The 17,262-nt window shown below is 46.2% G+C and overlaps 1 protein-coding gene across 4 annotated transcripts in view; it reads right to left on the bottom strand.

Moving 5' to 3' along the window:
• The window catches only part of PARM1 (prostate androgen-regulated mucin-like protein 1), a 45,803-nt gene extending 28,788 nt beyond the window's left edge, over positions 1-17,015 (bottom strand). The window contains exons 1-3 of one of the 4 annotated variants that reach the window (XM_083583186.1): positions 16,756-16,954; positions 15,700-15,845; positions 11,944-12,359 (exon numbers count right to left, since the gene is read on the bottom strand). In XM_083583186.1, the coding sequence (XP_083439312.1) occupies positions 11,944-12,359; positions 15,700-15,800 (517 nt within the window). In that variant the 5' untranslated portion in view covers positions 15,801-15,845; positions 16,756-16,954. Of the gene's footprint in view, positions 1-11,943; positions 12,480-15,699; positions 16,207-16,755; positions 16,955-16,978 lie in introns of those variants that run through there. The other 3 variants (XM_083583184.1, XM_083583185.1, XM_083583183.1) reach the window with 3 other exon arrangements.
• Between the last annotated feature and the right edge of the window lie 247 nt (positions 17,016-17,262).

Here is a 17,262-nt window from a genome sequence, read left to right as displayed (position 1 = left end):
GGAACTCAAGATATCAGCTCTATAGCGGGGGAACTCCAAAAAGAACTGTAAAAGGAAACATTTTGGGTTCTCAAGTGGGCTCAAAAGCCATGCTGCTAAATGTTGAACTTATTATTGAATGATTATTCTTTTCATGTCACCACAGCTCCCAGAAGCCAGGCTTCCAATTCCTGAAATTGTTTAGTTTGCTGTCACCCGCCTGTACATTAAAGCAGCAACAGGGCACTAGTTCAGAATTTAAACCCATAATGAGGCAACTGGCTCGTTTTGTAGCTTTTCATCTCAGCATGAGCTTTGATCTCATTAAGACAACAGTTCATGGCATCAAATCCTTCTAAATTATTCTTCGCCGCCCTGCTTTTCAAAATGGAGTGTTTGTTTCTTAAGGCATGCCGGTCTTGCGTTTAACAAGCTTCTTTCGAGTGCATGAGAAAAGGAAAATGCCTTAACGGTTAAATCTCAGTTGCAGCCCACAGGGATTTGAAGAACCATTATCCAGAAAAGGGGCAGGATCCACAACTAGTCATCTAAGGTTTTTAAAAAAATAGCAATGGATTTCTTACAGGGGTCAAAGCAAAGTGCCACATTTTTTTTCTGGTGGGAACCAGAATAGATCCAGAATTATTAAGTACAGTGGTACCTCGGTTTACGAACTTAATCCGTTACGGAAGTCCATTCTTAAACCGGGGCGTGCTTTTCCTAACGAGGCCTCCCGCCGCCGGTGCCCTTCCACCATTCGGCTTCCGTTCTTAGACCAAGGTAAAGTTCGCAAACCGGGACGTTTTGCGGAGTTCGTAAATCGAATCGTTCGTAAACAGGACTGTTCTTAAACCAAAGTACCACGGTATTGCTGAGTGTTGAGAGTTCATTTCTAGACACGCAGTGCTGGTATCTCATTTATGTACAGGGCATGTGAACACATGCGTGGTTTCTGCAGGAAACAGCTGTTCCTATGTAAAACTGCGGGGGACGGGGACGAACTGCTTGCCACTATGGTGGCTGAGTGGCTAAGAGTGTGCATATATAGCAGGGAATCTATTTTCTCTGTGTATAGAGGAATGCGTCTCTGTGTGTAGCAGAGACAGGTGAGAAGGCCAACCCCACAAATATAGTGTTTTGCTTTGGCCCATAGGAGTTAGGTTACCTGTTTAATATTTTCATGCCTCTCCCTCTAGCATCAAGATACACTCACGGACGTCTACAGAAGCCGTGCCAAAGCCCAGCGACAACAGGAGTGTGTCAACAGATAGCCAAACACAACAGTATGTTTCCAAACACAATTCAAAGTGTTGGTGCTGACCTTTAAAGCCCTAAATGGCCTCGGTCCTGTATACCTGAAGGAACGTCTCCACCCCCATCATTCAGCCTGGACACTAAAATCCAGCGCCGAGGGCCTTCTGGCGGTTCCCTCATTGCGAGAAGTGGGGTTACAGGGAACCAGGCAGAGGGCCTTCTCGGTAGTGGCACCCGCTCTATGGAACACCCTCCCACCAGATGTCAAAGAGAACAACAACTACTAGACTTTTAGAAGACATCTGAAGGCAGCCCTGTTTAGGGAAGCTTTTAATATTTAATGCTGTATTGATTTTAACACTCGATTGGAAGCCGCCCAGAGTGGCTGTGGAAACTCAGCCAGGTGGGCGGGGTATAAAGAATAAATTATTATTATTATATTATTATAACAGTAAAACTGACAACAGGCTACAAGCACCCATTGCAAATTCTACCACTGAAGAGAAACTTAGCATCATGGGATCATAGAATTATAGAATTGGGTCGCCTAGTCCCATGGTTCCCAACGTGGGACACACCCCAGAGTGGGGCAATCTGATTTTTAAGGGGGGGACAATTAAAGAATGAGTTATTGACAGTGAATGGCCTTTTGGGCTTCCTCCACGTGAACAGGAGTTCACTTTTTGAATAATCAGAACTATATGTCACTGGGGGGGGCGGCATCAAGGTTTTAGAGATGCTTAGGTGGGGCATAGGACGCAGGTGGCGCTGTGGGTTAAACCACAGAGCCTAGGATTTGCCGATCAGAAGGTCAGCGGTTCGAATCCCCGCAACGGGGTGAACTCCCGTTGCTTGGTCCCTGCTCCTGCCAACCTAGCAGTTTGAAAGCACATCAAAGTGCAAGTAGATAAATAGGTACCACTCCAGTGGGAAGGTAAACGGCGTTTCCGTGCGCTCCTCTGGTTTGCCAGAAGCGGCTTAGTCATGCTGGCCACATGACCCGGAAGCTGTCTGCGGACAAACGCCGGCTCCCTCGGCCAATAAAGCGAGATGAGCGCCGCAACCCCAGAGTTGGCCACGACTGGACCTAATGGTCAGGGGACCCTTTACCTTTATGTGGGGCATAGCCAAAAAAATCGTTAGGAACCGCTGGCCTAGTGCCATCCCCTGCAATGCAGGAAACCTGTAACGCTGAAACACCTGTAAAATTAAAACATATTCTGCCAAGGGCTGAAAAGATGTCAAGAGGTGATGGCAGGTGTCTCCCCCCCAAAAAAAAATTGCTACCCACCTCACCTCTATATAGAGGGATATAATCTTGGGTAGACTTGGGATACCAATCACTACACACACACACACACACACACACATGTATATATATAATGTTTATATGTTTATATGTATGTTTAATGTATATATAATATACATTACAACATAGTGGGGGCGGGGTGGAACAGGCTATCATTGATGAAATGTGGGTTCTTGTTTTTTTAAACTGAACCTGGAGGTCATCGATCAGAAATGGATCCCCAGATTTTGGGCACAAGATATTGGTCACAACATTATGTTTGCTGACTGGGAACAGTTGTGGACCACCGGTATGAAATTTACGGCATGTAATGCCTTAAGAGAGAATATTATGAAAATGATTTACAGGTGGTACATGACACCAGTCAAGCTTGCAAAAATATATCATTTGCCCGATAATAAATGTTGGAAATGTAAAGAAAATGAAGGTACATTCTTTCACCTTTGGTGGACGTGCCCAAAGATTAAGGCTTTCTGGGAGATGATATATAATGAAATGAAAAAGGTATTTAAATATACCTTCCTGAAGAAACCAGAGGCCTTTCTCCTGGGCATAGTCGGCCAATTGGTGCCAAAGAAGGATAGAACTTTCTTTATGTACGCAACAACAGCAGCAAGAATACTTATTGCAAAGTATTGGAAGACACAAGAGTTACCCACCCTGGAAGAGTGGCAGATGAAGGTGATGGATTATATGGAATTGGCGGAAATGACTGGCAGAATCCGAGACCTGGGAGAAGAGTTGGTGGAAGAAGATTGGAAGAAATTTAAAGACTATCTGCAGAAACACTGTAAAATTAATGAATGTTAAAATGATGTTGGACTGAAAATAAGTGGCATTAGCAACAAAGTTAATATGAATATGCAAAAATGAATTGATAAATGGATGAAAATATAGAGTTATAATATGTTAAGATATAGAGTTAAGATAAACGAAAGAGGGTAAGGATTTGCTAATTTGATTATTTAAATGGGAATACAAAAAGGGGAGGTGTGAGGAGGTCAAGGAAACAAGCTAATGAGTTTAAAGTTACTAAAAACAGATTTGTTTTTTAATTCTTTTATATCTATTTGTTTTTTTGTATTTTGTATTTTTATTCCTCTTTTTTCTTTTTTTATGTATTTTTCTATGTTTTCTTTTTTGTATCTTTTTCTTTCTATGTGACTTCTTTCTATTTTGTAAACTTATGTTTTTGTAAAATCACAATAAATATCTTTTTTTAAAAAGAAAACAGAAATGGATCCCCAGATTTGTTCCCCAGCTCTACAGGAGTCAGAAGGATCACACCTGTGCAGATGGAAAGAAGATTCTGTACCAACCAAGGAGGAGTGGCAGATTAAACTACAGTGGTACCTCGGGTTAAGAACTTAATTCGTTCCAGGGGTCCGTTCTTAACCTGAAACTGTTCTTAACCTGAAGCACCACTTTAGCTAATGGGGCCTCCTGCTGCTGCTGTGCCGCCGGAGCACGATTTCTGTTCTCATCCTGAAGCAAAGTTCTTAACCCGAGGTACTATTTCTGGGTTAGCGGAGTCTGAAACCTGAAGTGTCTGTAACCTGAAGCGTATGTAACCCGAGGTACCACTGTAACGGGAGCAATAAGGAACTAAGAGGAGAGAAACTTCATCAGAGACTGGGGGAAAATTGTAGATTATTTGAAATGCTATTGTACGCACCAAAGTTCATTAGTAGGATTAACTTAAACCAAACAGTTAAAATGAAACTTAAAAGGAAACCAAGGCGTAGTTAATAACTGGAGTAAGGAAGAAAATGCAGTGTTATAAATTAAAATAAAATAAGAAACTGCAAAAGGGGAGGGAGTCAAAACATTTTTGTTTATTGTAATATTGGATTTGTATTGTTGTCAAAATGTTTTTTAAGAAAAACAGAGAAATGAAATAAATATAATTTAAAACAACATATGCACACACCCATTCCTTAGGAGCAGTCATGTGCAATGCCAGCTGCAATGTCAACTCTCTCCCCCCTCGCCCCCCCCCCCGGGAGGCTCAGTCCCAACCAGACACCCTTTCATTCTCTTGGGCTTTTATAAAGGCTTGTGTTGTTTTCTGATTGTGCTTTTATTTATTATGTTTATCCAAAGGTTTGTAAATCTGCCCTGAAAGATGGTACCTTGGGATACATACGCTTCAAGTTACAGACTCCACTAACCCAGAAATAGTACCTTGGGTTAAGAACTTTGCTTCAGGATGAGAACAGAAATTGCGCGGTGGCGCAGCAGCAGCAGCAGGCCCCATTAGCTAAAGTGGTGCTTCAGTTTAAGAACAGTTTCAGGTTAAGAACGGACCTCTGGAATGAATTAAGTACAGTGGTACCTCGGGTTAAGTACTTAATTCATTCCGGAGGTCCATTCTTAACCTGAAACTGTTCTTAACCTGAAGCACCACTTTAGCTAATGGGGCCTCCCGCTGCTGCCACACAATTTCTGTTCTCATCCTGAAGCAAAGTTCTTAACCCAAGGTACTATTTCTGGGTTAGCGGAGTCTGTAACCTGAAGCGTATGTAACCTGAAGTGTATGTAACCCGAGGTACCACTGTACTTAACCCGAGGTACCACTGTAAAGGAAGCGGTTTTGGTTTCGTTTTTAAAAACAAAAAATCGAAACGAAGAAGTACCATTGTTACATTTCATTTCTTCCACTTCAGGCAAGTCACAACTGACTAGATGCAGACAGAGCCGGGCTTCCTAATTCAAGAAGGAAAGAGGTATCTATTTGCCCTCCACAAAATTAAGGTAAAATAAAAATCTTAAGATCCAAGTGTCATGGTGAAAAGAGAAAATAACGCAAAGCCTTGGGTCAGCAGGTTTCCCTGCTGATCTCATAAACGCTTACTAAAAGGTAGGACTTACAGCCAATACAGACAGAGTTGTTCCACCGGGCCTTTGGTCAGGGCACAGCCTGACTCCCTCCTCTGGCAACCTGCACAGAATTTTGCTTAATGGTTGCCATCAACTTGATTTTAATTAATTTTTATAATGAAATATTTTTAGAATGTTGGATTATTTGATTGTTTGATTATTTGATTGTTGTTAGCCGCCCTGAGCCCGGCTTCGGCTGGGGAGGGCGGGATATAAATAAAAATTATTATTATTATTATTATTATTATTATTAAACTGTTTTCACTGTCCAGGTAAGTAGGGGCAAGGAGGAAAGTTTGCATTCCTTTTCACGCAAGCAAGGTTCACAAAAGGCTAAGGTGTCCTGCAATTTCCTTGGTGAATTTTGGACCTATAAAGTTACAGGATAACTAAGCAAGAATTGCATGGTGCCAAAAGTCATTCAGCATGCAGAGGATGCCATAAAGTCAGGTGGTGAGTAATAAACGGCTGCTGCTTCTTACAAAGAACTGAGTTGAAGCTAAACCCCAGAATGGGATCCAGGCTACCACTTTTAAACTATTCAAAAGTCCAGGGGAGAAAGATTAAAAATGTTATTTTGGATTGCAAGGAGATGGCTCTTTGCAAAATAACTTGATTATTCAGAAAACCGAAAACAATCATAGAATTGAAGTAGGGAGGGATCCGGAAGAACATCTAGTCCAGCCCCTACGGGACCGCCTCTCCTGGTATGCCCCACGGAGGACCTTGAGGTTCACAAATAACAACACTTTGGAGGTCCCGAGCCTCAAGGAGGTTAGATTGGTTTCAACTAGGGCCAGGGCCTTTTCAGCACTGGCCCCGACTTGGTGGAACGCTCTGTCACAAGAGACTAGGGCCCTGCGGGACATGACATCTTTCCGCAAGGCTTGCAAGACAGAGCTGTTCCGCCTGGCCTTTGGTTTGGACTCCGTCTGACCCTTATGTTTCCCTCCCCTTATGGTCTTGATTTATCAGCTACTTTAAAATGAGGCTGCATTTTAAATTGCATTTTAACCTGTATTTTAAATTGGTCCCCCCCCCTCTTTTTCCCCTATTATGTTTTTACTGTGATTTTATTGGTGTTAGCCGCCCTGAGCCGGGGAGAGCGGGGTATAAATAAATTATTATTATTATTATTAATCCAGGAATATGCAGGGATCGAACCTGCAACCTTGGCATTATCAGCACCACACTCTAACCAACTGAGCTATCCAGGCTGACATAGCTGAATTCACTTAGGCCGAATCACACTGAAGGTGCAACCGTTTTGCTGCACACTTTGTCAGGTGCATGAAAAGTTATCAAATGGATGGGGGACTGCGTGTCAAGATTCCTGCATTGCAGAGGGTTGGACTAGATGACCCTTGGGGCGGGGGGGTCCCTTCCAACCCTACAATTCTGTCCTTCACCAGCAGGTGTCTATACATGCATCGTGGTAACAAGAAAAAAAGGAACCGGATCTCTGACAAAGCCTGAATGCAATACAGTGGACGCTCGGGTTGCGAACGTTCGCAACCCGCAGCGCCACATCTGTGCACATGCAGGCTGTGATTTAACATTTCTGCGCATGCGCAAAGCACAATTTAGTGCTTCTGCACATGCGCCGAAACCCAGAAGTAACCTGTTCCGGTACTTCCTGGTTCGGCGCGTTGTGCAACCCGAAAGCGTGCAACCTGAAGCGCCTGTAACCCGACGTATGACTTTATAAGGACAGAGTGATCCACTCACAGCAGCTGATTATCTGAGAGGAAGATTTGACAAAGTGCCATATGGGCTTGTACTGTCGGGAACTGTGCTCTGAAGCAAAGCACGAAGTTCGAGTGAGCTTGCAAAATACTTTGTGACAGTGGAAGCTGCTGGATACCTTTCATCAAGCTGGGCCTGTCCCAAGACTGGCTTAAAAGTCCCCGGTCCCCAGGTTGTTTTGTACAACAATAAATACTGCAGGAACAAAGGAAAGAGCAAATTATCGCAAATTATGTCAACAAGCAGAAAAGACTTTCTGTTTCCAGGCAACCACAAAACCATGCAACAACAAGAATCAGAATGGGGAGACGCCGCCTGCCGCCGCTGTCGAAAAGATCCAGAAAGCGGGGACTGGGAAAACGAAAAGCACAGCTTTGATGGTGCTGCCTTGGAGACAGCTTGCAGCCCCAAACAAGTTCAGCGACTTGCTTTGAGCAAGCTGCTTGAGAATAACTGTGTTTAGCTACATTGTAGAGTGTGAGGAAGACTGTACAGTGCAAGTACGGCCCACTTGACAACAGGAACATGGTTAACCGGGGGGAAAGCAGGAAAACCAATGAAGTGGAATATTGTGGGGATAAAAGGTAAAGGTAAAGGGACCCCTGACCATTAGGTCCACTCGTGGCCGACTCTGGGGTTGCGGCGCTCATCTCGCTTTACTGGCCGAGGGAGCCGGTGTACAGCTTCCGGGTCATGTGGCCAGCATGACTAAGCCACTTCTGGCGAACCAGAGCAGCGCACGGAAACGCCGTTTACCTTCCCGCCAGAGTGGTACCTATTTATCTACTTGTACTTTGACGTGCTTTCGAACTGCTAGGTTGGCAGGAGCAGGGACCGAGCAACAGCTCACCCCGTTGCGGGGATTCGAACCACCTACCTTCTGATTGGCAAGTCCTAGGCTCTGTGGTTTAACCCACAGCGCCACCCGCGTCCTATTGTGGGGATGGTCCAGTATAAATCCACTTGCTGGCATCTCAGGAGACAATGGAGTGTGCCTCCAGGGGTGAAGCTAAACTGCTGCATTAGCAGCACTGAAGTGACCTCCCTGCGGTGCAAGCCTGGTCAGTATGTCTGGAGGTCCTGGGCTGCCCAGATGACAAGCCCCACCCCCTCTCATCTTTACTGATGTGGTTCAAAGGAAAGCAGAACAAGACATTTGGCACCAGCTTGGCTGCAGGACTTGCCAAAATTCCTTCTTTTGCACATCTGTTAAAGATCCCAGCCTTGCCTCTCTCTGACGCTGTGGCAGTTCTGCCAACCAGCGACCAAGGCGTCATTCTCTCCCAAGCTCCCTTCAAGAACAAAATCTTGTACTGAGTTACTCTGTAAAGGTAATTCTCCGAATCGTATGTTGAACATTTTGACCTTCTGCTCTAACACTGGCTGCTTTCAATTATTTACTGGATGTTGTAGGTAGGCCAGTACATCTATCCCCTGTTTCTTAAGGGGAAAAAACATCTCATGGTTGCGTACTTTGCACTGTGACAGTCACCTTCGGTGAGCAATGGAATTTTACTATTTTTGGACCCTGAAGGCAAATTGCTTTGGTGACGGCAACTGACCTCATAAACTGCGCGAAGCTTCCAATACAAAGTGAACCATTCTTTTAGTACTGCTTGGGAGCAACTCCAATTCTGGGGCTGGCTGGCCCGAACCACTCCAATACAGTGGTACCTTGGTTGTCAAACGGCTTGGCTCCAGAACAAATCAGCTCCCGAAAGCCTCAAACCCGAAGTGAGTGTTCCAGTTTGCGAACGTTTTTCGGAAACCAACATCCAACAGAGTGCACGAAGCTTCTGCAGCCAATCAGAAGTCACACCTTGGTTTTCGAATGGTTCCGGGAGTTGAACGGGCTCCCGAAATGGATTAGGATTGATAACCAAGGTACCACTGTAAAGGTAAAGGGTCCCCTGACCATTAGGTCCAGTCGTAACCGACTCTGGGGTTGCAGCGCTCATGGTCGAGGGAGCTTCTGGGTCATGTGGCCAGCATAACTAAGCCGCTTCTGGCGAACCAGAGCAGCGCACGGAAACGGCGTTTACCTTCCCGCCAGAGCGGTACCTATTTATCTACTTGCACTTTGACGTGCTTTTGAACTGCTAGGTTGGCAGGAGCAGGGACTGAGCAACGGGAGCTCACTCCGTCGCGGGGATTCGAACCGCCACCTTCTGATCAGCAAGTCCTAGGCTCTGTGGTTTAACTCACAGCGCCACCCGGTCAATTTTGCCCTCTCTTGAGTTTTCCTGTGACTTGAAGAACCCCAGCCTGTGGCAGCCAGGCTGCTTCCCTCTAAAGTTGCATGCTTCAAAGAAGCACAGAAAAGCCCAATAATATGGTACTGAGAGCTTGAAGTCAGCTTTGTTGACTCAAAAGCTAGTTCCACTGAGTTCAGTGTAATGTATCCTCAGGTAAGTGTGTATAGGACTGCAGTCTTCACCCCATCTTTTAAAGCAAATCTCTAACCCTTGTGGAGCAGTGTGCTTGGAAGTATGCAGGCAGGCAACACCTGCTGAAATCTCAGAAGTCCAAGGAGTTTCTGAAAAATTTTTCCTGGTATTCGGGGGAGGCACTCCAATGTTTGGGGGTTTAGTTTTTCATCCGTCATCAAGCTTTGCATGAGCCAAAAAAATTATGAAAAAGAAGAAGAAATGGCGAGGGGAAGCAGAAACAGATTTAGGCAAATCTATCCAATAGGCATAATCTATAGGTTATGGGACACAGGTGGCAGTGGGGTGCTGGTGGTGCTGTGGTCTAAACCACTGAGCCTAGGGCTTGCCAATTGGAAGGTTGGCGGTTCGAATCCCTGCAACGGGGTGAGCTCCCGTTGCTCAGTCCCAGCTCCTGCCAACCTAGCAGTTCGAAAGCACGTCAAAGTGCAAGTAGATAAATAGGTACCGCTCCGGCGGGAAGGTAAATGGCGTTTCCATGCACTGCTCTGGTTTTGCCAGAAGTGGCTTAGTCATGCTGGCCGCATGACCCGGAAAAACTGTCTGCAGACAAGCGCCGGCTCCCTTGGCCTGTAAAGCGAGATGAGCACCGCAACCCCAGAGTCGTTCGTGACTGGACTTAACTGTCCTTTACCTTTACCTATAGGTTACAATTCAGCTTTCCCAGCATAGAATCTCTACGAAACAAAAAAAGTGGTGGCGGAGACAGGACGCCAAAGAGAATGGTGAACCCATGTGTACACAATAGGATTACCAAAGAAACATGAAGAGTAATGGGACAACTTGGGTACAAACTTATTTTTTAGCTCATGGAATACAGTCTACACAGCTCTGTGCTGCTGTGCTATGCCTGCCCTACGTGATGAAGAGTTGAATGTTGTTTGCCTACTATTTCTGGGTGATGTTGTGACTACTACTATTAACCAATTACGGAAATCATGCAGTGCAATGCTAATATTTTATGTTAGGATTTACTCATGTTTTCTCAGAAGTACACTAAATAGGGAGTTACAGACTCAAAGAATGGTAGTCGTCTAGTCCAACCCTCTGCAATGATCTCTAAACTCTAAAATGTCATGATTCTAAAAGGGATTTATTTACAGTTATATGGTTTGCATAGGTATGTTGCTATGTTTAAGTATAGCATTTAAAACAGCCTAATGAATATTTTGAAAACTGATCTGGGTTTAAGAAGGATAGGATATTTGTAGCAGCACAAGGAAAGAAGCTAACTGTGGCACTGATCCATGTATAAATGGAATAAACAGCAGCTAAGTGAGTTTGCCACCCAATTAATACTTGACGCGCAGCCATTCCTGGCTTTTCAACTAACACGCCAAAACAATAGGTGCATTTGCAAATATATGTTGGACGCAGTCGCTTTAGATGTAGGCTTTTACAAAAGTTATGAAATAGCCCTCTGCTATTAATGACTGCCCCTCCAGCTGAACTTTTCACAGGTATTCTGTGACAGGTCACAGAAGGGAAAATTAGGGACTTGTTTTAACCCTTTGCTTCTTAGCTGCTATCCCATGACAAGGAGCAGCCAGTTTAGCCATATCTACCTAACAGAGACGAAATAAACCCCCGTGTCCATTGCAATTTGCTGAGTAAAACTCTGGGCACGGTACAGTACCCTTTGCTTCATATTCCTGCTCTCACCAGCAAGAGAGCCACCTTTGCAACGCTTAAATTTCGATTTTACACACCACCTCTCCTCTTTCTCCGCCAAATATTTGACGATAAGTAAGTGCCCCCCCGCCCGCCCACGAGAACACGCGCGCACTCTCCTTCGAGGAACCCGGAGAGATGATGGGCCTGGGCACATTCACTCCAAACCATCCCTTCGAATGCAAACCATCGGCTTCTAAATATTGCCCTGTTCACTGGCACCCCCTGCCCCTCTTTACTCGCAAGTAAGCGCCCCTGGTTTCAGTGTGCCATATTTTCAAGCGCCAAGTGCTTAGGAACTGCAGCCCGATCGGACCCAAAACGTTGCGCTTGGAAATCTGGTCCTCGCGCTCTTTGGGGGAAGGAAAGGCGCGCGTAAAGAAATCTACATTTCCCCCGGGGACCTCCAGACGGCTCCTTCCACCGAGTTTATTCCTGGTCTCTGCCGCCCCCCTCGTGCGCTTCCAAGCCGGTACCAACGCCTCCCAAGAGCGCAGCGCTCCCCCTGCCTACCCAAGAAAGCGAGTCGCGTCGCCTTCTGCGCGCCTCTCTCCCTCCTAAGGAAAAGCGGGGTTAAGGACGGCAAGCCTGGTTTTTTGAAAAAGAGAGGGAAGGCTCGGAGCGCGCTGCTGACTTTCCAGCCCCCGCCGCGCTTACCTGCCGCCGTGACAGCGAGGAGAAAGGCGGCGAGCGCCCGGCCACCCCGGTGCGCCATGACGCGCGCCCTGTTGCGCACGGGGGGACCGCGGCGCCGGGAGGGTGGGGAGCTTTGGCGCCCCGCTTGGAGACGGCCTTGGCGGGCAGAGGAGCTGCTGCGATCCGGAGCCGGCGGCACTTCCTCCGGCTGCTCCGAGGAGCGCGCGTCTTTCTCTCTCTCTCCTTTCCTTCCTCTCTGGTCCGGAGCTGCTGGTGCTGCAGTGCAACGCCTCCTCTCCTCCTGCTCCTCCTCCCTTCCCCGGGACTCGTCCGCTGACTTCTCGCCTCCCCTTTCGCCGCCTGCTGCAGCCGGCCCTCGCTCGGCCTCAGGGCGGCCCCTGCTGGGCGTTGCGCGCAGGCTTAAGCAGCGCGCTCGCCTATCGGAAGCCCCTTGGGAACCTGGAGAGGGGAAAGGAGACGCCGGGCCGAGAGGAGCAGAAGAACCATCTTCCCAAAGGGAAGGGGGCATCTCTTTGGCCCCCACTGTCCCGGGACCTGACCACTGGATGGATGGATGGATGGATGGATGGATTGATTCAGTTTCTATGCCGCTTTTCATTCAAATAAATGCCAAAGCGGCTTACAAACAGTAGAATCCTAGAAATGTAGAGTTGGAAGGGTCCCTGAGGATCATCTAGTCCAACCCCTTGCAATGCCGGAATTTGCAGCTGTTGTTTCTGCTGATAATAATTTAGTAATTATTTAGAACAATGGTTGAGGGGGATTTCTCTTTACTTATTATTTGCTGGTATTTTGAGAATTAATTTTATTGTGTATTATTATATTCTAATGAATTGTTGAATATTACTTTATTTTATAGAAGTTGTTTACAGTGGTATCTCAGGTTAAGAACTTAATTCGTCCTGGAGGTCTGTTCTTAATCTGAAACTATTCATAACCTGAAGCACCACTTTAGGTAATGGGGCCTCCCGCTGCCGCTGCACCGCCGGAGCATAATTTCTGTTCTCATCCTGAAGCAAAGTTCTTAATCCGAGGTACTATTTCTGGGTTAGCGGAGTCTGTAACCTGAAGCGTCAGTAACCTGAAGCGTCTGTAACCTGAAGCGTCTGTAACCTGAGGTACTACTGTATTTTAAGTCATATGTTTTATTATTGACTTGTTTGTATTGGGACATACTGTTCTAAAATGTGTTCTATTTATTTTGTTGGTTCTTCATCTTGTAAACCGCCTTCTGCATAAAGGTAAAGGACCCCTGACAGTTAAGTCCAGTTGCAAACGACTCTGGGGTTGTGACGCTCATCTCGCTTTAGTGGCCAAGGGAGCCGCAGACAGTTTTTCCGGGTCATGTGGCCAGCATGACTAAGCCGCTTCTGGCAAACCAGAGCAGCGCATGGAAACACCGTTTACTTTCCTGCTGGGGTGGTACCTATTTATCTACTTGCACTTTGACGTACTTTCAAACTGCTAGGTGGGCAGGAGCTGGGACCGAGCGATGGGAGCTCACCCTGTCACAGGGATTCGAACCACTGACCTTCCGATCGGCAAACCCTAGGCTCTGTGGTTTAGACCACAGCGCCACCCGCGTCCCTTCCGCCTTGTGCATAGCAATATGCAAATTATACAAATCACGTACCCTTCAAAATTTCTCCGATGAAAATAGGGACATCTTAAAGGTAAAGGGATCCCTGACCATTAAGTCCAGTCGTGACCGACTCTGGGGTTGCGGCGCTCATCTCGCTTTATGGGCCATGGGAGCCGGCGTACAGCTCATGTGGCCAGCATAACTGCTTCTGGCGAAACCAGAGCAGCGCACGGAAACGCTGTTTACCTTCCCACCGGAGCGGTACCTATTTATCTACTTGCACTTTGACGTGCTTTTGAACTGCTAGGTTGGCAGGAGCAGGGACCGAGCAATGGGAGCTTACCCTGTCGCGGGGATTCGAACCACCGACCTTCTGATCGACAAGTCCTAGGCTCTGTGGTTTAACCCACAGCACCGCCCGCGTCCCTTTTAGGGACATCTTATTCCATAATACAGTGGTAGCTCGGGTTAAGTACTTAATTCGTTCCGGAGGTCCGTACTTAACCTGAAACTGTTCTTAACCTGAAGCACCACTTAGCTAATGCAGCCTTCTGCTGCTGCCGCGCTGCTGGAGCATGATTTCTGTTCTCATCCTGAAGCAAAGTTCTTAACCTGAAGCACTGTTTCTGGGTTAGCGGAGTCTGTAACCTGAAGCGTCTGTAACCTGAAGTGTAAACTTTCTGACAGTAAGAGCTGTTTGACAGTGGAACAGTCTCACTCCGGAATTTGTGGAATCTCCTTCCTTAGAGGTTTTTAAGCAGAGGTTGGATGGTCATCTGTCATGGAAGCTTTAACGTGAGATTTCTGCATGGCAAGGGACTGAACTAGATGACTCTTGGGTCCTTTCCAACTCTAAGATTCTTTAATTCTATGAAAGCTAATGCACTAAAATACATACATTAAATAGGTAAAGGTAAAGGGACCCCTGACCATTAGGTCCAGTCGTGACCGACTCTGGGGTTGTGACGTTCATCTCAATTTACTGGTCAAGGGAGCCGGCATACAGCTTCCGGGTCATGTGGCCAGCATGACTAGGCCGCTTCTGGCGAACCAGAGCAGCGCACGGAAACGCCATTCACCTTCCCGCCAAAGCAGTACCTATTTATCTACTTGCACTTTGATGTGCTTTCGAACTCCTAGGTGGGCAGGAGCAGGGACCGAGCAACGGCAGCTCACCCCGTCGTGGGGATTCGAACCGCCTGCCTTCTGATCGGCAAGCCCTAGGATCTGTGGTTTAACCCACAGCGCCACCCATACATTAAATACATCTAGTCAAAATAGCAGAAATGCCAACGTTTTAAACAAAGATATCCGTTTGCAAGATTCAGGACACACCAGACACTCGCCCACCCTAAAGAAATAATGCTCAGAACGGTAGTTTGATAAAGGTGCTAGAATTGTAGGTCCATGAATGGCACATTACAGTTCACAGCAGGGGTCAGCAACCTTTTCCAGGTGTGGGCCGGTCAACTGGCCGGACTATATTTTGGGGGAAAAATAGGAACGAATTCCTATGCCCCACAAATAACCCAGAGATGCATTTTAAATAAAAGCACACATTCTACTCATGAAAAAATATGCTGATTCCCAGACTGTCTGCAGGCTGGATTTAGAAGGCGATTGGGCCGGATCCAGCCCCCGGGCCTTAGGTTGCCTACCCCTGGTCCACAGGATTGTTGGGAGGGGGAATATGTTTTAAATGTATGGTGTGTGTGTGCACATTCAGCTCATTCACCAAAATACTATGCTCTGCTCCTGGTGTTGCTATGAATCGCAGCCTTGCCTGCTCCCAAAACACTGGGCACTTTTAAAATACGCAATTAACCGAACAAAAGCAACAGTGATCACAAGCGAATGTGGAATGTGGTTTCGTTTTGCAGTTTACAAAATCGTGACCGCAGTCCTGATTTGTGGAAACAAACGCTTCGGGATTCCAGAGGGGTGGCCCTATATTTACCGGTATCTGTTGAAGGAAAAACAACAAAACCCTCCCAGTCACCTTTAAGACAGGCCACTTTATTATGGCATAAACTTTTATGGACCGAAGTGGGTAGACTGGGAAGCGGGGAGTTTTGTCAGCAGAGAGACCTAAAGGTCATGGAATGAAAGGCGCATATCGCTAAGCAGAGTTGAAATGAAGACAACAAAATTAGAACAGGATATAGAAACCTTACTTTGAGGTTATCGGTTGGTCTGTTTGTTTGTTTGGTGTATAGACCCACCACACAAACAAGATTATATATTTAGTTTTGCTTTTTGAAAGCTGCTGCATCATCTGTTTCGGAAAGCAAAGAACCCAAACGATCAGCTGCCCCTGTATCTAAAAGTTAAGGCAGATAGGTTAAACAACCTTCTGTCTAAGACTAGCAGTGCAATTCTCAGCCTGCTTTCTCAGAAACAAGTTTTGCATTTATTTAGCTTAAATAAATGCAGACCCTCCGAGTTTCCCCGTTTTCCAGGGTCTGCAGAAGCCGTCCAAGTTTCTGCTTTGATTCCAGAATGACCCGCTTTTCCTTAGGACGTCCCTATGTTCATCGGAAGCTATGAAGCTATGGAGTTATCTGACCCCTGAGCCATCTGAAGGCATCCCTGTATATAGGAAAGTTTTCTAATGTTTAATTATGGTTTTATATACGTTGCAAGCTGCCCCGCTGTTTCAGTAGGAAAAGCAAAACCTGCAGGCCTTGTTTGTCTCTTCCTCAAGGGAAGCGTACAAAAAAGATGGCTGCCCCCAGAGTCAGGTTTGCAGTGTCTGTAGCTAATAATAATAAATAAATAAGAATACTGACAGTGGCAGCGGGGTGAGGCAACAGGGAGGAGGAACTGAGCAAAAATTGGAGAATACTTTAAAATGTGAGGAGGGAAGTTAAATTCTGCTCCCCTCCCTAAGCTATTTCATCTACATGAGCTTCCTTTCCAAAAAAACCCCAAGGAAATTGCAAAATAAAGTACCGTATTTTTTGCTCCATAAGACTCACTTTTTCCCTCCTAAAAAGTAAGGGGAAATGTATGTGCGTCTTATGGAGCGAATGCAGGCTGTGCAGCTATCCCAGTAGCCAGAACAGCAAGAGGGATAGCTGCTTTCACTGTGCAGCGATCCCTCTTGTTGTTCTAGCCTCTGAGATTTAGAATTTTCATTTTCTTGTTTTCCTCCTCCAAAAACTAGGTGCGTCTTATGGTCTGGTGCGTCTTATAGAGCGAAAAATACGGTACTTAGCCTTAAGTTCTACATCATGCCGTGAGTATCCTGAGGTGCTTCACATAGATTCAGTCATGTCATTGTTGATTTAAGCTGCAAGCAGAATAGCAATGCCGCCTCTGGATTTCTCGAACCCAAATAACATTCTGTAGCCAGGAGGGAAGTCCTGTGTGTGTGTGTGTGTGTGTGTGTGTGTGCTGAATGATGGTATTCATTTGAACAGCAGTGTGTGTGAAAGGGTTAAACACACCTACCTTTTGCTAAGTTCCTGATCATATTTCCCTTATTCACCACAAACTGTGGTTTAGGCAAGGAAGAAAATAAATGTACAGTCATACCCCATGTTACGTTTGCTTCATGATATGTTTTTTCAGGTTGCGTCCCACGGCGACCCAGAAGTACCGGAAAAGGGTTACTTCCTGGTTTCGCTGCTCACACATGTGCAGATGCGCAAAATGATGTCACGGTCATGCGCAGAAGCGGCAAATTGCAACCTGCATGTGCGCAGATGCACCGCTGTGGGTTGCGTTCTAATCAT

This window comes from Podarcis filfolensis, assembly GCF_964270895.1.
Source record: "Podarcis filfolensis genome assembly, chromosome: 13".
NCBI lineage: Eukaryota > Metazoa > Chordata > Lepidosauria > Squamata > Lacertidae > Podarcis > Podarcis filfolensis.
This window is presented reverse-complemented; position numbering and strand designations above follow the sequence as displayed.